Raw genomic sequence first — 24,157 nt, 5'->3', positions numbered from 1 at the left:
CTACAAGTTGACAAAGCCCACCTCACACAGAGCTTCTGATCAGCTCATTAGTGCCCCACTCTTGAAGAGGAAAGAACAGCTAACAATTACCAGTTGAAGGAATTCTCCAACAGGAGACCCAAACAAACAAAAGACATTATAGGGGAAAAAAAATGCAGTGAGCAGAAAAAACTAAGATAAAACACAATATTAATAGCTTGAGAAACATGAGAAGATGTTGGATCTATGAAACAAGAATGGGATGTAATAAAAAAAGAAACATTCAGGGAATAATGAAGGGCTCTTGAAAATGGAAAATTATGCCAATAGGCACAAACTCACTTTAGGGATTAGAAAATTAGAACTAGAAAGTAGGAGGAACAAAGACAATAAAATAGAATATAGGAGAAAAGATGAGAAAAATCAGAAGACCAATCAGAGAGGCCTACTGCCCAAATATTAGTTCAGGAAAATTGGTAAGGAAAAAATGGAGGAGGAAGAAATTATCAAAGAACTACTTCAAGAAAATTTCCTAGAACTCAATGATTGTACCCAAATGATGATTTTAAAAGACAGGCCAATACCAAAGTACCTTACTGTGAAATTTCCAGATACTGCAGACAAATGATCTTCAAACAGATCTTAGAAACAGATAATATAGTGAAGGACTGAGAGTAAGAATAGCACAGAACTGAGCAGAAACTATACCAGAAGCAAGAAGATAATAGAGAAAATGTCTTCAAAATTCTGAAGAAGCTATTTCCAATTCAAATTCTATATTCAGTCATCTTACAATAAGATCAAAGAAAAAGCTACATGCTCCCTCTGTGAAGAAGTCTGTGGGGGTTGGTTATGTGCCCTCAGAGCTAGAGAATAAATCCATATAGATGTGAAATCCAGAAAACAGGGCTTCCAACACAGAAAGAGGTAAAATAATTTCCAGGATGGTAACAGGTCAGCATACATAGAAGATAACCACTTCAGAATGAAAGAGTGTAAAGAGGTCCCAGAGGTCTCCAAGAAAAAGAAATGGAATTGATAAAGGTATTGTAACAGACTGATATGGTTTTTAATTATGTCTCTTGTATGGGCATGAGTTGGTGATAAGGACACAAAATTAAAAATACACACATGCACACACAACAGCAAGACAGTTAACTCCAGGAAAGCAGTAGGTTGTATAGAAAATGTAGTTAGTATATTACATGCTGGGCTGTAAAAATATTTTTCAGTCATTATAAACAGTGAATAGAGACTTCACTCCTCAACCTCAGAGCAGGAAGCTAATAGTTAATGTCTAAACAGAAGGAGAAAAGATGACATCACAATATAAAGAAAAGAAAGTGCCAAAGGGATTCAAAGTCGTTGCCTTTGGGGAGCACTGAATGGAGGTTAGGCAGGATGGCATCAATGACTGCTTCGTGGGGGGCGGGGGGGTTGGGGGTGGTGGTGGTCATAAGCCTTATGTTATATGAGTTTTGAAATTATGCACATGCACTGATTTGATATAAACAAAACACTGAAAGCCACTGCAACTTTGATATCCTAAACAACAGAAGCCTGTTTCAGCTTGATTTCTAAAAGCAACACAATGACAAAGTATCTCTTTACCTTAAAAATGTTTAAGTCACTTATAAAATGACTTCCAGAATACAACAGAAGTAAACTATTTATAAGATTATCTCATAAGTGAATCTGTGCAATATTAGTAATTTCTCATATCAGTATTGTAGACTATTCAATATGACAAAGTCCTATTGTGTAGGCTAAAGTTTACATGGAGATGAAAGATATGGTTTATGTTTTTTTTTTTTTTTTTAAAGTTTACTTATTTTGAGAGAGAGTGAGAGTGAGTGTGTGCAGGGGAGGGGCAAAGAGAGAGAGAGGGAGAGACAGAATCCCAAACAGGCTCCAAGTTGTGAGCACAGAGCCCAATGTGGGTCTCAAAGCCACAAACTCAGATCGTGACTTGAGCGGAAACCAAGAGTCGGATGCTTAACTGACTGAGCCAACCCGGTGCTCCAGAAGCGTACATTTTATTATTATATATTTAAGAATCACTGAAACCAAATTCTCTAATCACATTGGGATATAGGTCTAATGGAGTAATCAGGGTGGAAGCAGAGCGGTACTATGAGAACAAGACGGCACCAAGGGCTATAGGTACCCATAGCACAAAATCAAATCTGGTACGTATTTGTACCTATGGTACATATTTGTACATAGGTACATATTTGCTCCTGCATTATTTTAGCTTGATAAATATCTCTGGATTTCCCAAAAACATCACAAGAAAATTTAACAGTCTCAGAAATTTGCCACTTATATTAAGATTACCAGTACGTTTTCAAGAAATGGAGCATCTTTAACAGGCATAATTTTAAAATTTAGAATGTAAAACCTCCCTAGAATGTAACTGAATCAGTTACTGATTTTTACCAAGAGTGTGCATTAATTTAATTTACCTTTAACATAAGAGATTCTGGGGCTTCGAGTGGTGTGCAGGCATCGGGGGAGCCCGCCAGTTCTGCTCCATGAATAATGATCTTATGACCCACGGTCAGTCTGCCCTTCTTCACGAGAGCTAAGAGGGGAGGATCTAGCTGGGCCTTAATGGCATACCATCCATCTGTAAGCTCAACAATGCCCACATTTTTGGTGCCCACACCACTAGTTTTACTGCCGGAAGTTTCAGATAGATCTGTGCTTGATGAAATTGTTTCAGAAATGCAGAGAACAAGTGTTTTTGCAGCGGTATCATCCCTTTCCATGATCTTTTTTATAGCTGATCTTTTGCTTCTATCAATTTCCATATCATATCTAAAAATAAAAGTAAAAATGAATATTTTAGGAATTTTGAGTCTAGATTTTTATTTTTAAAAAGTCACCGAATAATGGAGAATAAAAATTAAGTATCTTAACTGAAGAACTATTGAGACAGAATTTAAAATTTGACAGCCAGCAATACAGTAAGTTTTATACTGTTAAAATATGAATTAAATATTAAAATGTCCCAAATGCAAAAATGCTTTATTAGCAATCCCCAAATAAAGGATCAAATTAGTAATTCATATTCTTTTCATATGCCAAGAGTTTAAGGGGGAGGGGTGGGGGAAGAGGGAAGGGAGATGCATGAATGTGTGATTTCTCCTAAGGGGACTGGAGAGTGACAAGAGAACTACCGTGTACAAGTGAGAACAGCAGTGTGGGATGGCGACTGTCACTGACAAGCGATCATGTACCTCTATGACCTAGAAGTCATGGACTGCACAGAAGTCTGAACCTGATCACAGTATGTGATTGTGTAACATAATGCATTATACTTGCCTGTATTTTAGTTGAAGCAACACCCTTTCTGGGCTTAGGCATCTATTAGCAAATTCCTTAGGAAAGGCAAATTCCATAGCTGCCAGTTTCCATATAATCCATCTGTAGTGATTATAGACCCAAACTCTAGAAATGAGGTTTGGATCCACACCTGGGGTGTCACACAGAGCCCTGAACAAATAAAGGTAGAACAATATAAAAAAAAACCCAAAAAACAAAAAACCACATAAGATGATACTGAATTCAATAACCATGACTATTCTTTGCACAAATACTAACGCTAATGTACAAAATCATTCAATAAGTTTTTGAGTTAGTGTATAGTAAGTAATACAGTGTAGACAGTGATTTAACATGTATCAAAATGTACTAGTAAAATTCACTTTGCATATTAGTCAATACAATAATTGCAACTGGAAATGAGACCCATAATTTAAAATAATTCTATTTTAGATCATTTTTCTTCAAAGAGATTGTTTTTAGAAATCATCTAAGAATATCCTTCTCTAGCCCAGGTGCTTTTTAAAGATCTTCCTCTCTCTGCTCAACTCTCTAACCCTTCTTCCTTTCTCATTCCCACTTTGAGTACTAGGGAAACAAGTAATGAAGAAAACTTCCAGAAGCTTCCACTCCCACACCAGCATCTGGAACCTTACCCTTCACCATCTCCTGCCATTTGTATACTAGCTCCCACCTTTTCTTGCCTAGTCAAGGACACTGATCCAAGAGATGCCTCCTCTCTCCCCCTGATAGGGAGATTTCTTTCTTTTCTACTGAACAATTTCCATCAGTTTAAAAAAAAACAGTTTTTTTCTACCTTAAACAGAACAAAACTAACACCCTTTGCTCCTCCTTCCTTCTCCAGATACTGCCTCTTTCAATTTACTCAATTATTTTCATTAAGACTAACAGTGACCTCTACATAGATAAATCCACGGTCAATTCTCAGTCCTCATCTTCCTTTACTTAGCAGTAACTGACACCTGGTCATTCTTGATTCCCTGAAGCTCTGTCCTCACTTGGCTTGCAACACACCACAGTCTTTGGCATTTATTTCTAACTTTCGGGTTGCTCTTTCTCGGTCTTTCTTTTATGGCTTTAAAGTTCCATCTATATGCTGACAACTATGAAATTGATGTCTTTTGCTCATACTTCGCCTATAAACTCCAGACTTTCATATCCAACTACCTACTCAACATCTCCACTTGGATGTCTACTAATATCCCAAGCTTCAAATGTCCCAACTGGATACCCCATTTCTTTTCCATCTTTGGTCTTCTCAATTCTCAGGACATGAAAACTGCACCCTTCCAGCTTCCGGTGCTAAAATCTTTGGAGCTATTTTTCCTTTGTTTCTCTCACTTTCCTCACCCAATCCGTGAGCAAATCCTGATGGTGTCACCTTCAAAACATACCCAGAATCCAGCTGCTTTCCACCAACTCCACTGCTACCTCCTTCACCCAAGTAGCCACGTCTCACCTGGATCACCTCAATAGTTTCCTAAGTGGTCTGTTTCCAGCATTGTCCTTCCCTAATCTAATTAATCTAATCCCCACAAACAGCCAGAGTCATCCTTTCAAAATTAAAGCAGATCATGTCACCCCTCTGCTTTAAACATTCTTATGATTTACTCAGGGCAAAAAAGGTTACTCAGAGTTAAAGCCAAGATTTTTACCAAGGTTTATAAGGCCCCATCTCTCTATTTCATCTGTTACTACTCCTCTCCTGCCCATTCTACTCCAGCTACACTCACTTTCCTCCTGTTCCTCAAATAAGCAGATCTTGCTTACAGCCAACGATGCTTTCCTCACATGGTCTTATGCTCATTCCCTTGACCTCCTTCAGGACACTGATTAAATGTCTGAGACTCAGTGAAGCCTCTTAACTACTTAGCCTATTTTATTTTTATTAAAAAAAAGTTTCTGTTTCATTTTATTTTATTCTTAGAGAGTGAAAGAGTGCATGAATGGGGAGGCATAGGGAGGGAGAGGGAGAGAGAGAAAATGAATCTTAAATAATCTTCACACGCAGTGCAGAGCCTGACATGGGGCTCAGTCCCATGACTCTGGGATCATGACCTAAGCCAAAATCAAAGGTCAGACACTCAACTGACTGAGCCACCCATGCGCCTCTTAGCCTATTCTAAAATTACACCTTTTTTCACCTGATTCTCCCTATACCCTTTCCAGCTTTATCTTCATAGTATTCATCACCTCCTAATATACTACACAATTTACTTATTTCTTTTTAAAATTTTCTCTCCCCACTCCAGATCCCTCTACTATAAAGTAGAACTTATTAGGGCAGAGATTTTGTTTTCTTTTATTATTCTGAATACCCAGAAGAGTTATCTGGTACATAGTAGGTCCTCGATAAATATTTGTTGGATGACCAAAAAAGACAACTTGAGCTCCAACAGTCAATGTTATGAACCATGTTCTTCTGATTACAGGGTAATTACTCTTAACCACTATACTATGTAGCTTCCTTAATACAAGAAAATAATATAACTATTTATTATACTTTTCCAACTAGAATCGATAACAGATATCTATGGGAGATAAGAGCAAGATGTAAATAAAATTCCTGTCTTAATATACTCCAAAAACATAACAAAAGTTTAAGGAAAAAATGTTTTACCACTTTACGCAAACTATATATTTCAGAAAGATATACAGAGATTAAAAAAAAAAAAAAAGAGCATTAGAGAAAGGATTCTCATCTCTTGCCATTGGCATGGTAAGGCATCCTTGATAGCATAAATTGTAAATCATCTTTGTATAAACATTAGAAACATAAGAGGTTACATAGTTTTTAAATTGCTGATGTTGGGGCGCCTGGGTGGCTTAGTCGGTTAAACATCCAACTTTGGCTCAGGTCGTGATCTCACAGTTTGTGGGTTCGAGCCCCGTGTCAGGCTTTGTGCTGACAGCATAGAGCCTGGAGCCTGCTTTGAATTCCATGTCTCCCTCTCTCTCTGCCCACCCCCCTCCCCAACTCACACTCTTTCTCTCCCAAAAATAAATAAACATTAAAAAAAGTATTTAAATTATTGATGTTTTAGGGCAGTAAAATTTACCAGTTACTGGTATTACTGATACTTGAGCATCTCTGCTTAACTTCTAGTATTTATATTTTGTATTTGTTAAAATACACAATGAAAGAGAATATGATGTGTGTGCATGTGTGCATGCGTGTGTGTGTGTGTGTGTGTGTGTGTGTGTGTGTGTCTGTCTGTCTATGGTAAGGCTCATTCAAACTTAACTTTTCTTATCAGTCTTTATTTTATAAATGCATATGAAAAATGTCCCAATTTAAGAAAAACCAATTCATTAAATCCTAAGGACAAACCATAAGTCACTTTTCAAAATATTACAACAGAATGTCAGTTGAACCACAATGTACTTAAAATAATTCACTGAATACAAATTTGACTTCTAGCCAACTTGTTAAGTTTGAGAGAGGTAAGGGAAAAAAAGAGGTATGGTGGAATACAGAAAAGTTAACACAATCTCTTTTTGCATAGAGTACCTATAAAATTCTTCTTTTCCAGCTTTTCCATCATTGGAGGGTATGAGCCATCCACCATCAGCCAACTGTATTCCCTCTTTCGCCCACTGGACTTCCTTCCCAAAATAATCCTGAGTCTGAAACTGAAAAGACTCTGCATTTTTGCTGTTGATTTTTACACAATGTTTGGAAACGCCATACATATATAACTGCACAAGATAAATAATAGAAACATTTGATAATGAATGAAAAACAAAAAAAACAAGTTTCATAGAATAAAAACAATTATAGGAAACTAAAATGGAATTTACCAAAGTTTTTCATTTAAATAAGAGCTAAACATTTTAATGTAATATAAACAACTCCTATATTCAAGAGTCTCCCATAACTTTTTCATTCCCCTTGTGTATATGCCTCCTGCTACAGCTGCCACAGGAGGTCATTCTGGATATAAAAAAGTAACTTAATATTTTATAAAACCTCTTAAGTCAAAAAATTCAGAAGGAAAAAGACAGTGAAAAGTTTAAGTATTTTTGGGCATCTGACCTCAGGAGGTCAGATGTGTATCCAGGCCCGGCCTCCATTCACCCAGCATGTCTCAGCCCAAAGTATCTCTTCCTTTGTACAGACTTGACTCTGGAGTCACACTCCTTGCTTTGAACTGTAGCTGGTGGAAGAGAGCTTCCTAGGTAAGTGACTCTGGGGGCACCTGCTGAACCCTGTGCTTCAGCCTCTCCTCTGCAAATGATGGACAAAAATAACACTAGCTCTCCTTTAGACACTTGGGAAGATTAAGGGAGATGTAACCAACGCAGGCCCAGTGCTTAGGAGAGTGGCTAGCGCATAAAAACTACTCGATAAATATTACTTTTTAATATTATCAATGTTATATTCACCTCTCCATTGCCTAAAATTGTAAGTAGATAGCACTGGCTTAGTAAGAATCCTCTTTTAAAAATCCCAATAGCTCGGGGCACCTGGGTGGCTCAGTCGGTTAAGTGTCCGACTTCAGCTCAGGTCATGATCTCACGGCTCCTGAGTTCAAGCCCCACGTCGGGCTCTGTGCTGACAGCTCAGTGCCTGGAGACTGCTTCGGAGTCTGTGTCTCCCTCTGTCTCTGCCCCTTTGCTGCTTGCACTCTGTCTCTCTTTCTTCCTCAAAAATAAACATTAAAAAAAATTTTTTTAAATGTCAATAGCTCTTAATAGGTTCAAGGCTATGGGTTATTCACACTTTAAATTTGAAGAGGGAAGAGAAACAGCAATTTTGGAGCACAGATCACTTTAGTGGGATAAGGCAGCAGAGAGGGAGGCTGCCACTGTAGGCAGATTAGGAAACAAAATGATTTCATTTATCCATTCCCGCATTCATTTGTTCCTTCTTTGAACAAAACGGTTTGGAGATACTAGTTAATAACATGAAATTATACTTGACTATAAAAGTTAGCAGCATTGCAGACAGAAGCGTACCTGTTTATGAGAACACGCAGAGGGAACTCGGCCTTCTACGGCTACTCTCAGAGAGATTCTAGGCACAGTGGATGTTTTTGCAAGATACAGACTACCTGGCTGTGGAAAAATATGCTGCTTTTGTTTCTCTTTAATTCGCATATCCTGTATATCTCTGGCATTCTGAAGACTTGCAATTAAATCTATTAAAGAACAAATTCGCAAAAAATAAGCTTAAATATAAAATCTAAAAAGCACAACCTTTGTTTTACAAAGTCGTATGCATCAATTTCCTCTAATTTTAAATCTTCAGGGATAAGCAAAGTTTCATCTTGTAAACAATAGATTATTTTTATTTCAAATTTGGAAGAAACTTAAAGCCTGTTAAATATATGTATTCCACTATTAGCAGTCTTAGATCATGTGTCTAATTGCTTTTTTAATAAGAAAGCCCACAAGTGGACTTAGGAAGAATCTAAAGCATTAAAAAGGTCCTGAAATTATTATAATCACCAGAAAAGGGGTCAGATTCTCCAGGCATTATTAAAATATGAGAAACATCTAACTGGAAGGCAAAAATATGTCAACACAAATTTTCATACAATACCTAAAGGTTCTTTTTCGCACTTCGTGAATACCATAGTTGCTGCTTGACTGGAGTTATTTTTGTTAAGCTGATGAATTTCACTGTTATTAATATTATTTTTACTATCACCAGAACTATGTTCATCTATGTTTTTTGGTTTTTGTTTGTTTTCTTCCACATGAGTATTCTTGCTAATGTGCTGTTCATCTTGGTGAAAATGTGATTTAGTTTTAAAAGGTGGGACAAAGACTTTCACTGGTTTGCTTGGAGTAATCGAATGTCCCCTTTTTTCATTTCTTATGGCCGGAACTGTACAAAATGGCTGCCCTGAAATGGATACATTGCTTGAAGATTTTTCTAAAGCCAGGTGTTCATAAAAATGAGATTTAGACAAAAATTTTTGACCAGGCGCAGTGAAATTTGGATTCTGTATTTCTTGCCGTTTCTTAGTTGTGCTACAATGAGGAAAAAGTATTTGATTATTTGCCAATAAATGTACACACATGGAAAGATTTTAGAATATATACATATATATACGTATTTTTTTGTAAACCTCAACTGCCATATGGCAATCTTATTCTGGCAACTGTTTTGCATTTCATCATGGTTGCCATCCAAAACCATACCACACTTTTCAAGTCTGTAACTATTTTTTCACACACTGACTTCCAGCCTTTGAGTTTACACTTACTTCACATAACAGAAAATCCTGTCAAACATGGATTTTCTGTCTCCTCCAATTCTAGCCCTGTACTCCTTATTACCTCCTTTACCAGAGAAATATCTGTCCATCCCCCTGTCAGGCCTAGCACCTTCACCTGTACTCTTGACCCCATCTAATAACTCAGTCTCCTCAGGAGCTCCACTCTTTCAAGTATTATTCTACTTCCTTCCTGTCTCTTTCTACCACTTGTTTATACTGGTTTTTTTTTTTTTGTTTTTTTTTGTTTTTTTTTTTGTTTTTAGTGCTCCTTTCATTTAGCCAGAAAGACTTGTGCATTCTTGAAATGCTTTTTTCTCAGACTTCTCTCCTCTTCAAGCTAATACTCCTTGTGACCTTAATGGTCAACCTTCCTAAACAGGTAATCTAAACTAGCTATCTTTATCTATTCAACTTCTACTCATTGAACTCTCATTTCTCCCACTCTTCTACAGAAATTGTCCTCAACCAAGTTGCTAATGACCTTCCAAGTGCCTACAATACATATGTACATACATACATACACACACACACAGTTTCACAAGTAAACTCACTCTACTTGACCTTTGACAGATGATTTTTTTCCTTCTTAAAATTCTCACCTCGAATATCTACACCACCACTGTCTGTTTCTTTATTGTTTTCCTCTTTCTGACTCTTAAAAAAATTCCCATCTCTAAAGTTGGATTTCTTCCCTAGACATTTTCCCTGGGTGATTGAATCATTTTCCTTGCTTAAATTATCATCTAACAATAAAAATATTAATCTGCATCTTCATGCTTGACTTTCCCCCTAGGTGTTATTCCTGCACCTTTAACTTTATACAGCACGACATATCTCTACCTTGATGTTCCACACTCATCTCAAACTCAACACATCCAAGACTAAATTTATCACCTTCTCTAGCATACATGTTCTTCCCAATGTTTGCTATCTTGTTGAAAACTGCATACTTCCTTTTACCCAATCCTGAACTCCTAGAGATTGAAGTTACCCTGGAACTCATTTAGTTCTTCAGTCATCTAACCATCAAATATTTAATGAGTTCCTACTATGTGTGCCAGGCACTGTTTTGGCTGGAGGATATAGTGGGAACAAAACAAAATCATAGAGTTTGTATTCTAGTGGAGGGAAACATACAAATAAATATGTCAGTTGGTATCAAATAGAGAAGATTAAAAGCACAGTAAGGGGGACAGGGAGTGTCCAGCAAAAGAAATAATATTCTAAAAAGGCTGGTAAGAAAGACATTATTGATAAGGTGACATTTGTACAGAGCCCTGAAGGAAGAGAGAAAGAAAGCCATGCAGGTATTTGGGAGAGGTGCTGCAGGGCTGCAGGCAGGGTGAACATCACATGCCGGGCTATGCCTAAGTATACCTGGAGCAGAGTAAGCAGGGACAGTCAGTGGGTGGGATTGGAAATAAAGCAAGAAGGATGGATCACGGAGAACCCGTACACCCTTGTAGGGCTTCCCAATTATACTCAGATGGGAAGTCACGGGCTAGTTTTTGAGTAAAGAAATGACACGCTCTATCCTCTGGTGTGAGTGTATTTTGAAAGCAGAGTTGTTAGACTTTTATAGGAAAGCAGATTAGGGTAAGCTTTGAAGCTGTTAAGTTTGAGATATCTATTAGTCACCCAAATAAAAATGTCAAGGAGGTAACTAGAGGAATGCATATGTTTTTCAGGGAAGAAATCTGGGCTAACGATACTAATTTTGGAGCCATCAGTAAATAGAGGGTATATAAAGTCATGACAGTGGATGAGACAGTGACGAAGGAGGAAGGTCAAGAAGAGAAGCCATCTGGAAGTGAACCATGAGGGAATTTAACATTTAGTGATTTAAGGGAAGAACAAAAGAGAAAGAATGGCCACTGGGAAGGAGAAGTAAGAGAGTGGTCTCAGGAGTTGAAGAAAGTGTGAAGAAGAGTGATTAACTATGCAAATGCTAGGTTAACAGGAGGGCGGAGAGCTGACAAGATTCAACAACTGCCGGGTAACCAGTAATCTTGATAAGGAGTAGTGCCTGGTGATCAGAGAGTGATCAGAGAGTAAGGTAGGTTCAGGAGAGGAGGGGGAGAGATAAGTAGAGAACATGAGTGGAGACCATTCTGATGAGTTGTGCTTTAAGGGGCTAAAGAAACAGACTGGTGGGATTAGAGGAATCAAGAAAGGTGTTTCTTGTTAAGACAGAGATTTACAGCAATTACCTCACTGATGGGACTAAGCCACTGGAGAGGAAGACAGGTATCAGTGCAGGAGAGGGGCAATTGCTGGACTGATTTCCCTCAGTAGATGACTGAGAGATCCCGTGCAGAAGAATAAATGCAACTTCTACTCCAAAACTTATTTTCATTTATCTTGTACTCCCTTGTTTTTAAATATTAAGAGTCCTGTGAAAATGAGGCATTTGCTTTGTAGGTCATGTCTAAGATGTCTACTTGAATATAAGTGGAGATACTCTGACACTCCCAGTTAGCCACTATCTGGCCAAATCTTTTTTCCTTTTTTTATGTTTGTTTGTTTGTTTAGAGTGTGTGTGTCTGTGAGCAGGGGGAAAGGGACAGAGAGAGAGAGAAAATCTTAAGCAGGTTCCATGCTCAGCATGAGCCCGACGCGGGGCTTAATCCTACGACCTAAGCTGAAATCAAGAGTTGGGGGCTCAAACAACTGAGCCACCCAGGCGCCCCTGGTCAAATCTTCTTGAATCTCAATCTTTCGCTCACTTTATACTCTCTGCTCTAGCACTTGTGTTAAATTTTCCTTACTAATCTCCTTGCAGCAGTCTCACTTTGGTCTATTTCTAAAACAGAAATTTGGTTATCCTGCTCCTCTTCTTAGAAACTTCCACAAATGGTCACCTACCCAGTTTTGACGTGTCAGAAATGACACAGGAGGCTTCCTATATATAGGTCCCAACCTCCCCATTTCTTTTTTGTTTCTTCCCAGCCCCCACCACACCCCAGCCCACTAAATCCCATGAGGAAAGCCACACTTCTTTCTTTTACCCAAGTGTGGAGCTCCCTCCTCACCCAAGCATTCTTTTCATTCTGTCTGGAGAACTGTTCTTGCTAAGCTTCTGTCCCATAAATAGGTGCCAATTTTTCTATGCTGTCACGTCACTCAGTTATACCTACTTTAGTACTTTTATCACGGTAATTCTTTTCACACCTGGCTCCAAGATAGCAATCTGAGGTAGACTTATCTTTATATCTATCTGCACAATATAAATCAGATACTTAGGTAAATTAGATCCTTATGCATACTTACTAAATGCACAGAACTATTTTATCATGTGTGAAAATTAAGGTAATATGAAGATAAATAAGCATTTATTTTTAATATTACAACCTCCTTTTGGAAATGGAAACAAGTCACATGGGTTTCTACTTTCAAAACACGTATATTAGAAGCCTACTGGAAAATATACTCCAGAAATGAGGATCAATGATTTTTTTCAACAATGCCACAAATAGTTTTTTATGAAAAGGTAATATTAAAAACAATTTAAACCACAGCTTTGGGCTAAATAATTTACCAGGTGGGAAAGGTTTTATAACTACTTTCTACAATTTTAGATGCTTCTATGATATTCACATCCATTATCTCTAAGTGACATTTCTGTGACTGCTTCTTCTTGAAGAGCCACTTGGAAGATCAAGATTTAGCTCTCTGTCAACACCACTTCTGCTTTACTAAATAGCCTTTCTATCTCATCTCCCTGTCTTCCCAAGTTACGTATTTGACTGTCAACATTTAATTGTGTACCCTCTCTGGAGACTTAAGCCCTAGTCTTCTGTCAGAGTGGACAACAGGTAGCTGTCCAGCTTCATGGAGTGGAGGCGGCAATGTATTTTCAACCTATACCCTTGTTCTGGTTCCTTCCTTCTTCACCCCCAACTGTGAAGATACACTAATTCCTCAGCTTTTGAGGCTTCTTCAGTGTAAAATGGTTGGTTTTTTTCTCTCCCCACTAGTAGCTTTTTAATCCGTTTTCTTCCATATCCTTGGAAATACAGCCACGAGGTCTCCTCTCCTGTCCTCCCTTATCTTTGGTGTGTGCAAGTTCCCTCACTGTGGCTTTGCTAAAATTTTGGAAGGCAATGGAACTATTTGAGTGTGCTCAATCCACCATCTTTACCAAGAAGTTTATCACTGCATTAAGACTTCAGGTTCTGCTTCAATTTTATCCTGTAGGCAAACTCTCTGAGGGCTCTATTCTTCTGTCCCCAAACGGTCTAGCTGCCAGTCTGGGCTTAGTGACACAGCTATCTTTCTGGGATCTCCCCTCAAAGCACTGTCTACCTGGGTGATTCCCTCTGCCTCTTTCCTATGCTAAGTTCTTGTTTCTCAAATCTTACATCTTCCTCCTTCTTGGTTATGGGTGACTTCTGTGAGCTTCCTGAGAAAAGTGCATGGGGGATAAACCTTTTGGTACTCTGCATCTGAAAAATGTCTACCTCACACTTATTTGATATTTTGGTCAGTGATAGGATTCTAGGCTGGAAATCATTTTCTCTCAGAATTTTCAAGGCACTGCTCTGTAGTATACATTATAGAATCCATAATCTTCTAGCTTCCATTGTTAATGATGAGAGGATTTATACCATTAGGACTCTTGAAACTTTGTTTGAAACCTGATTTTTCTGCCCTCCCCCCTCCCCCGGAAAATTTAAGGTTTCCCTTTCCCTGTAGCATTCTAAAATTTCAAAAGGATGTTCCTTAATGTGAGTCAGTTTTTATTCGTGTGATCAGAGGGCTCCTACTGTGCCTCCCCTCTCCCAGTTCAGAATCCCTCCAATTCATCTTCTCCAGACGATAACCTTCCAGGTGTTCTGGCACAAAAGGGATAACTGGCTGCCTGCAGTGGGGGAAGGGATATAGGTATTTCTTAAACAGATTTTCAACTAATCTTCCTATTTTCTACCTCACCGTCAGAAGTACAAGTTGCTGCCAATTTGAGTCTTTCTTGGGTTTTTTCTTTGGGGGAAATTGGGTAGCTTCTCTACTTGCTCTAATGTCAAGTTTTAGCTTTCTATGATGTTCTAAGTCTTTCATGCTTTTTGGCTTCCAGAATTTGTTTTTTCTCCGATCATTGTCCTTGTGGATTTGTACATTAAAAAAATTCTCTTAGTAATTTGAGTAGGGCTTTGAAAGGGAGGAGAGATAAAAGAATATCTTTAGAAATATTTATTTTAAAAAAAACATACTTTTCCTATACTATATTATAATAAAAAAAAACAATTGAACATGTCTTACCTAAAGGGTCCACAGGTAACTGGCTCTAAAGAAATATGATGCATAAACAAGCTTCTGTCTTTTATAATGCCTAGAAAAATATTTCACATTATGTATTAATGAAAATCTGAATGAAATTTTATTTCCTATACCTATTTATTACACATAATTGTAAATATTTACATAAAAAATTGATATATAGACTTGAAATATTTGACTCACAAACTGATAATGACTATATACCAAATAAGTCAGCATAAACAAATCAAGAAAATCTGTATAAATTTAGTTAGCTGATGTTAATCATAACTCAAATGTGTTAGTTAACTGCCATGCATCAAATTTAAAATTTAGTCTTATGAAGATTTACAAGCCAAACTTTAGATATTGTTCTCAGTATGCAACTTGTACTTCTCAAATCTTCAAATCGTTCATTAGTATGGGATTGGCTGACTAAACTAGAATACATTGATACAACCACATGATCAAATACTATGCAACCATAAAAAAGAATGAAGAAGATTCTATGCAGTTATTAAGGGTCTGCTGTGGGATTTATTGCATGTGTTTCAGAACTAAGCCTCTACAGTCTAACACATTTATGCCTCACTACTTGAATTCTTCCTTTCCAAACCCAGGAACCAAATATATAGCGAGCAATAGTTACACGTTTTATTTATTTATTTTTTAACGTATTCCATGGTAAGAATTTCAGATTGTAGTCTAAATGAGATAAGAAGCCACGCAGAGTTTTAAGCAATCAAGGAGCATGATCTGACCTTCTTGTTACCAGGATGATTCTGGCTGCTATGCTGAGACAGCCTGGAGGAGGGGCAGAGGCAGAAACAGAAAGGAGTTACAAGCTTTGACTGTGGCTTAGATGAAGGTGGTAGGGGGAGAATGAGAAGAAATGATCAGATTCTTGTTATATTTGAAAGGTAGAACATATAGGACTTGTTGATGGGCTGGATGTGAAGTATGAGGAAACAAAAGAGTAAAGAAGGACACCAAGGTTTTGATGTGTCAATTGGCAGAACGGCAGCAAGAAAGGAATGAACAGAAAGAGCAGGTTTGGGACAGAGATGGAATCAGGAGTTTAGCACTGCCTATAGTGACTTAGAGATGCCTATTAGCAATGTAAGTAGAAAAGTATCAAGGGCAAATGCACAAGTAAGTCTGGAGTACCAGGATGGGCTAAGCTTGCAGATAACACTTTTGGTAGTCACTGAAACTGAAGTTTAAGCAAAGAGCTCTAAGGACAGAGATCTGGGGCACTCCTATGTTTAGAGGAAGGAAAGAATAAGGAAGAACCAGAGAAGTGGCTATGCAGGAGGAGAACCGACTGCATGTGGTGGTCTCAGAAGAGTGACCAACTGTCAAATGTGGCTGAAAGATGGAGTCAAATGAACACACAGAATGCCTGTTAGATTTGCCAACACGGAGATCACCAAATGGCTTAGGAGAGAGTGATTTTCGTGGAATGGTGAAGGTCAAAAGCTTGCCTGGATTCCCAGAACCTAAGCCTTAAATTACTATACTAAGATGTTACTAAGTTTTTATAGCTTTTTAATTTAAAAAGTCATTATAGAGAACCTCCACATCATACTTGGTATTATGAAGGAAATGCTCACAGAACAAAGCAAGACATAATTTTAACAAACCACACTGCAAAGTCTTCTCTAATTATTTAAATACCCAAAAAAGCTGAGAAAAGTTCACTTAAAAATATTGTGTGTAGTACCTACAGAGAGGGAAAACATATGAATACAAAGCAAATTTTACCATCTGGAGTGCTTTTCGAAGCTTTTAAGGATTTTTCTTGATTTTTCATTATCCTGTCAAATTCATTTAACAAATTTCTTTTGATTGGGGGTTCTCCTAAAAAAAAAATTCCATATATGTTTTTAAAGCAAATAATAGCAATATTATTTTTCAAAAGCCTATACAGTTCATTTTTTTAAAACTAAAGTCCTGACTCTTACAATTTATTAAGCAAAAAATACATAATACTTATAATTTAAATAGTGACCATTCTACTTTGAAAGAGACAATTTATTTTTCAATATCAATTTCTTTCTTTCTTTCTTTCTTTCTTTCTTTCTTTCTTTCTTTCTTCCTTTCTCTTTCTTTCTTTCCCATTTAAAATACCACTATCTAATAGGGTCTAGGGATAAAAAGATGTTACCAGATACCAGTGATAAGCTACTTTTTAATGGAATAAACTAGCACTAAATGAAACTATAAGTTTACTGGAAATAAGAACAAACAGAATTTCTTCAAGTAAAACTTTTTCCTGCATTAAACTCGAGAAGGAATTTATTATGTAGGTCCTTGAATTAGAGTGAGTAGGAGAAAAGACTTTAAAATTAGCAAAATTACATTAAAATATTAGTAATACTTATTTAAAAATTCTACAAAGGCTGAGAGTAACATTAAACCATAATTCAAATTATGCATGTCCGTGTCATACTGAGATAATAGGTGATAATGGGTACTCTGAGTTTTTGATGCTTTATTAAAGGGAATGAACTTGTAGAATTTAATAGGAGATGAAAATGTCCATGCAAAGCTTTATCAAGTGTTAAATTATGAAGTGATTTGTTTAGCAAGGAACCAGAAGCTGATTAAGCTGTATATTCATATATAACAGAGGTGAGGGAACATTAAATAGTGATGGTGCTGAGAACATTTATTACAAGTCTGAGTTTGTTGTTGTTTCCCCTAAGCAGGTTAACCCACTTGGGAGTGAGTACACATGAACAAAATGGGTTCCTATGAATAAAGCCATTATTTTCCATAAAAGAACTGTGAGTCTCTTTAAGCATCTGCTCTTCAAAATTTTTACCAGAGCACAGCAACAGTTTAAGGTAAGTATCATCAACTTTCTACTTTTCCCATAACATAAACTTGGTATGGAATGTGGCCTGGATAACAATTCAGAAACTCTGTATCCACAGGGTAACTGAAGGTGCCAAGTTGAAGACACTGGCTTCAGTGTTTTGCTCTATAGTAAGAAGAGACTGGCCAAGACCTGTGACAACTCAATTCTGTGAGTCCGTAGTTTTTACAAAGGAGTTAGTTATTTAATATTTAAGATCATCCACTTAAAAGCTGGAGTTAGTTTTGGCATTTACTTTGATGGTATTTGATCAACAGATTCAATGAGTTAAGATTATTCTTTGTCATTTAACCTAGTTGAACTAAGTTGTTCCATACATATTTCAAAGAGAAGTTAGAATATAGTCCAAATGGCATTAAGACCAGTATGTTACCTGCCAAAAATGACGGACTTTAGAACACTACTTGATTAAAAAAAGGAGGCAAACCAGCACCTATAACTGAAACCAATTTTTTAAGGTCACAGGAGCCAGAGTTGGAACCTCTGTGTTCTTCCTCTCTATACATATTCATATTTATATGGAAACAGTTAATAAGTTGTATTATGCAGGCTGTTATAAGGATAGAAATTTCAGATTTTCTAGGGAAAGAAACTTAACAGTAGCTTCTCAATTGTAACTATAGTAATAATCTCTAAAAATACATCAAAATAACCTCAAAACATGTTTCTTGGTACAGACTCAGAGATAGCAAAAGTGAAGTCACATTCCGCTAAACCATCCACAAGGTCTATAAAAATACAGAGGGCACCTGGTGGGATGAGCACTGGGTGTTGTATGGAAACCAATTTGACAATAAATTCCACATTAAAAAAAAAAAAACATAATACAGCTTGTAATTACCTGAATTGCTGTAAGTTAGCATACCAGGATTACTCAAGACTTAATTTTTAAGTGACTGGCAACCTAACAGGAAAAAATGGACACTTACCAACTGAGACAAGTACACCTCTTCTTTTCCCTCTTCTTGAATTTGACACAAGCGTCTCCTCAGAGTGTTGGCACGTAGGAAGAAAGTGTCTGGCATGACTTAGCAGGTCAGCATCTGTCAGCTCACCATCTTCCATAAAAGCTTTGGCAATCTCTACTGTTTCTGTTTCAAAATAGTTTCCTGGATCCTTGGAGCCAGTAGAATGAATTTCTGTATCTGTTTTCACAGGAAGATTAGGAAAAGCTTCAGTTTTCCCAATTTCCATTTTTATATTTTTAGGTAAAGCCTGTTCTTTTTCCAAAAGATGAATGTTCTCAACAAGCGATGCTTTGTTTCCTTGTATCAACTGTTTGTCTTGCTTAAACTGAGAGGGATATGGAGAAACTTGCACAAAGTGATTTTCTGAAGAACCATTTTCAATGTTAGAGTTACTTGATAATTTAAATTCTTTACTGTAGGCTTTTTCCAATTTGGAGTTTACAGAGTGCTCTGGGGTTCTGTTATCTACACAAGAGGGAGGAGGCATTTTTGATACATCTTGTCTAGATGTAGATGAACGCTGAGGACTACACTCAGTTCTCATCACATCAAATTCTTCTAGTATTCCCTTAACTTTGCATAAGGCACTTTCAGAAACTGGAACTTGTTGCCCACTTGCTGTACTGAATCCAGAGAAAGCAGATGATAGTAAATTTGGGGGGGTATGTATCATAGTATTTTCTTCTCTTGTGAACTTGTCTGAGTGATCCTCATTATGTTTAAATGATACTTTGGAAAAGGGCTGCTTGGCACTGTCTTCTACCTTAGAAAACACCTGTCTTGCCTTTTGTAATGCAGCATCTGATACTTGTACACATTTTCCACTTGCTGTGCTAAAAATCCCACAAGCATTTGTATAAGAGATGGACTGGGGATGCTTCCCTGTACTTAGTTTACATATATCAGAAGTTTGCAAATTAATCTGAAGAGGTGGTATTTCAGAACGTGTCTCGAATCCAGAAATACTTTGGTTAAGTTGTAGAGTTTGCTTACTTTGAGTCTCAGCAAAATCTTTATGTGAAGGCAAACTACATTCTGCACCATCCAGAGAATTAGGACAAATAGTATCTTCTGAATCATCCAGCGCCTTACGATAACCTGCCACAATCTTCCCTGGTTTACTCTTGGTGGTTTGCTTAATTGCCGTACTGCAGTTTTCTGTAAATCCCTCTGTCACTTTTGTCTCGTGTGCAACTAAGACTCTTTCACTACTTGCTGTAGTGTATACAGGCACAGCATCATTTGAATCAGAATTCAATTTCTGAGTTGAATCAAAATTATTTGAATCAGAAACCGTCACTTTAATGGCTGTATTTTCATTTTTGCATGAGAAATTAGTCACAAGTTTCTGAACGCAAATATCTTCGTTTATGCTTTGTGGATCTGTGTCTGCTTCTCTTGCAGTGAGCATGATTTCAGAAACACTGGTGTTCTCTCTCTCTCCCACATTCCTCACCACTGGTTCAATACCAGAATTATCAACTTTATTTTTTGAAAGATATCCTGATATATTATACACTGTTTTTTCTGGTTGATCATCCAATTCTCCTTCTCTAAGCCATTTTTTTACTTTAAGTATTGAAGACTGACTCACAGAAATTTTTCTACCATGTCCTGTGTAAAATGATAAAGCTGAATTTTCAGTGGCTGAATAAGTGGATTGATTTGTACAAGTTGTAGGCTTTTTTGCTGTTTCTTTTCCTGTATTTTCATGTACTTTAACTTTCAGAGAGGCACGCTTTGGTATTTTAAGATTTTCAGTTTGTTTGTATAAATTATCACTTAAGAGCCTGGGTACCACCACGATCTCGTTAGAAACAAGGTTTTTCTCTAGAGGCTTCTGCATTTCTTCCTCCTTTGAAGCAGGTGTTATTTCAATCGTTTTGCATGCTAATCGCAGCCCACCTTTACACTCCTCTCTGCCCTTTGACATCTTTGTCCCTCTATGGCTAAAATTAGTCATCGCGCTTTTATCTTGCTCTTGCTCATCAAAAAGATTTTTCACTTTGTCCAAAGATTCCTTTGCAATTTCTATTTTTTTCCCACTAGCTGTATGAAAACCCAAAATGGTAGGTTCTTTGATCTTTTTGATTTCATATTCTGGTCTTTGCTGGAGGGTCAGTGATTTATTTTCAGTACCAGTGAGGTCACTTTCTTTCATTTTGTCTTTTCTTTCAGTATTTTCCATTTTCTCATGACGTGAAATGTCTACTTTGTTGATATCTATGCCAGAAAGTAATTCAGAATTTAAGGAATCTGCAAAGTTATTCAATTCTTCTTCTGTACATTTTTGATCAAGGAGATTTGTAACTTTATTTAATGACGCTCTAGAGACTCTTATATTTTTCCCACTTGCAGTCTGAAAGGATACGTCAAATATGTCAAAATCTTTTGTAATTCGCCCCATTGTATTAGCAGTTAAATGTTCTTTGTTTGATGTATTAACGTGAAGTGTTTCTTCAGCTTTTACAACTTCCAAACAGGTTAAATCTGACAAACCTTCTTTAATTTGAGTGTTGCCCTCCTTTATAAACTGGCTGGATAATTTCAGATCTATGTCGTGCTGATCAATATATGGCAAGCCATTTTCTTCTTTATGAATATAAACTGTATCATTTTTACTTGAATCACTGCCATCAGATTCTCTGAAGTTATACGTATTTCCGCTGGCATCAGTATATTTGTTAGCTTTGTTTTCTATGTTTCTCTTGTAACCTTCAGTATCTTCAGCAACCAAAATGCCAGTAGTCATTTCAATATTATTTTGTAGTATTAGGCGGTATTTATTATTTTTCTCATTTAACTTTTTCTCATTGTTACAATTTTCTTTCTTAAACACTGAAACAGAACCATTACATTTACTTGAAGAGAAACTTCTTATACCTACTTCTACAGAAGTTTCCTCGCTAATATTCTCAAGGTCACTGAACAGCTTCTTAGCTTTTTGCAGTGCTTCACTACAAACGTTCAGTTTTGTGCCACGAGCAGAGTAAAAGCCTCTAAACTCCACTTCATTTTTACCTGTTAAATGGCCAGAAGCACTTTTGTTACAGCTGGTTTTTGACAAGCAAGCAAACTTCTGCTTACCTCCAATTATACCTTCAAATTTCTTGCTGCTATCTCCCTGACTGATAGATAGGGCATTAATTGTGAGACGGAGATGACCATCTTTCCGTTCCTCAGGAGTGGTATTCGAGATAGTGAGGTGTTTTTCGGGCATCTCATATGGATTTTTCTGTTTCATGTGGCTTGGTTTTCTAAACTGTGTAAATTCAAACTGACTTCCTGATTCTTCCAAAATGGTAGAAAGTTCTGTAATTTCTGCCTTTTGGCTAGGTGTTAAATTATGATTTGAATCAAAATCTCGCTTTAAAGATAAAGTTGGAGGAGTTGTGTGACGATTTTCACTATCAGAAACACATGCGCTACTCTGCACACACCCAGATACAGTATTAATTGACTGTGGATCAAGTATATGAGGTTTGCTCAGTTTCTCTTGACTTTCTAATGAAGTATTTACAATTTCAATACAAGCTAAGTTAGTAGGATAACGTTCTTCAATATCTTTGAAGAGCATTTTGCTTTTCTTAATGTTGTGTTCAGAGAGTTTTATCTCTTTATTAGAAGCTGTTCTGAAGTCATTTCCAAAATTGTGATTTAAAACTGGATCTGATAGTCTTGCCCAATTATCCATGTAATCATTATTTCCATTTGATTTCATATCTGAATCCAAGGTGATGTCTGATTTTGAATCTTGGTCTAAAGTCATTCTGAGTTGCTGCTTTATGCTATTTCTATCCTTTTCTGTAAGATCATCTATGTTTGATGAATCAAAACCTTTCGTAATTGACACTTTGGCTGCTTGTTTGTCATCCATATCTGTATACACTACCATGGCAGAGTTCTCGAGCACAGGTTCTTTTACACAACAGAGGTCTGAATCTTTAAGTTCCTTAATACTTCCTAAAACAGGAACATTCCTTTCCTTAGCTATTTTAAAGACAAAATTATCACCATCTGGGAAAAGTTCTTCAGAGTTTGGATTGATAGTTATTTTTGAAATTAAAGTAGTTTCTTTTTGGTCTTTTTGGATTATTGTGAGACGTGCATTTTGGTTGAATGGTACCTTCATAGAAGGCGATGCTTCTGTTACATATTTTTCAGTTGACAACAACTTAGCTTTTTTAGCATGTTCATTTAAAACATGTATTTCTTGATTATTTTCCATGGTTTTGGTTAATTCAAAACCAGCTTCATGATTCTTACATTTTAGTGTCTCTGACACTTCATATGATTCTCTTCCTCTGGAAAGCCCGACTGGGTTTGACGGAGGATCCCTGGGGTGAGGAGTTAACTGGCCGGTATTATCCGGGTCAGATGAAAAGCTTTTCAGAGTCTGAAAGTGAATACCACTATCTTCCACTTCTGAATATGGCACAGAAGGTTGGCTTACTGCAGGCAAGATCTCTTCTTTTCTATCTGCAACTCTTTGGCTTTTTGTATCACCTTCACATTGTTTTTCCTGTAAGGATGACAGACAATCCGTTTCTGTGCTTATAAATGATTGCAGTTTTTCCTTCTTAATTTTTGCTTCTTTATAATCAAGATCCTGAGATATTATTTTATTATTAGGAGAACTGCTTCCATTCTTGGAAACTTTTCTCAGAAGTGTCCCAAAAGAGTTGGTTAAGGACAAAATTGGTTCTTTGGAATCATTCTGCAAACAGGTTTTTTTGACAGAAGAATGCAATAAACCTAAAGACACAAAGTGACAAAACAAAATTAAAGTACCATCAATCACGTTTACTAAATATATTCCACTAAGTAAAAAAGGTAGTATCTACGATAAGAATTACATGGAAAGCAAGAAGCGAATGTCAGGCTTAAAACAAAGAATTCTAAATAGTCTCTATTTGAAGTTATTATATTTTCAACTAAAGACAAATAGAACTTAGTATTCTTTTCTAACATGTATCAATTCAATTAAAATTAGTATGTAGTTCAAGAAAGCAGCCACCATAAGTAAAATTCAAATTAGTTTATTGGAAAATAAAACTGGAAAAAAGTTTCATTGCTAAATGGGTGTAATAGGAGATAAAAAAAACAAGGCAAAGGAAAAGAATTAGAAAAGTACTACTTCCTTTAGTTAATTCAGTCTTTGATACTGAAAAAAAAATCAGCTTTTAAAAATAGGCTCTACAGATGAAGGGCCTGAAAAATGTCCTAATCTCAATTATAAAGGCAAATGAATTAAACTGCTCTGAGTTTCTTTTTTTTTTTTTTAAATCATCCCTCTGAATTCTGTATTAGGAAGTTAAAAATATTAGTCTCATTTAATCAATGGCCACTACTATATATTAGCTGTTTCGCTGATTTTAATTCTGACATATACAGTATCAAACATTCTTCTCTGGAAATTAACCCAAATCTCAAACAGTTCCTCTACATTCCAGTTTATTCTATCCACTAAAATCTTCTCAAAGGATAAAATTGCCTGT

General features: G+C 36.7%; 1 protein-coding gene across 5 annotated transcripts in view; it reads right to left on the bottom strand.

The window, feature by feature from the left end:
- Positions 1-24,157, bottom strand: part of BRCA2 (BRCA2 DNA repair associated) — a 59,934-nt gene that overhangs the window by 21,097 nt on the left and 14,680 nt on the right. For all 5 annotated transcript variants that reach the window (XR_005782342.1, XM_040448152.1, XM_040448154.1 and 2 more), the window contains exons 11-18: positions 18,621-23,414; positions 16,575-16,670; positions 14,814-14,883; positions 8,873-9,306; positions 8,287-8,468; positions 6,839-7,026; positions 3,307-3,477; positions 2,445-2,799 (exon numbers count right to left, since the gene is read on the bottom strand). Coding sequence is in view for 4 of the 5 variants with exons in the window: in XM_040448152.1 (XP_040304086.1) it covers positions 2,445-2,799; positions 3,307-3,477; positions 6,839-7,026; positions 8,287-8,468; positions 8,873-9,306; positions 14,814-14,883; positions 16,575-16,670; positions 18,621-23,414 (6,290 nt within the window). In the remaining variant the exon portion in view is untranslated. The remainder of the gene's footprint in view (positions 1-2,444; positions 2,800-3,306; positions 3,478-6,838; positions 7,027-8,286; positions 8,469-8,872; positions 9,307-14,813; positions 14,884-16,574; positions 16,671-18,620; positions 23,415-24,157) is intronic.

Source organism: Herpailurus yagouaroundi, unplaced genomic scaffold (genome assembly GCF_014898765.1).
Source record: "Herpailurus yagouaroundi ecotype Mexico unplaced genomic scaffold, PumYag 197, whole genome shotgun sequence".
Classification (NCBI taxonomy): domain Eukaryota; kingdom Metazoa; phylum Chordata; class Mammalia; order Carnivora; family Felidae; genus Herpailurus; species Herpailurus yagouaroundi.
The sequence above is the reverse complement of the archived record's forward strand: the minus strand, read 5'-3'. Positions and strand labels throughout refer to the sequence as shown.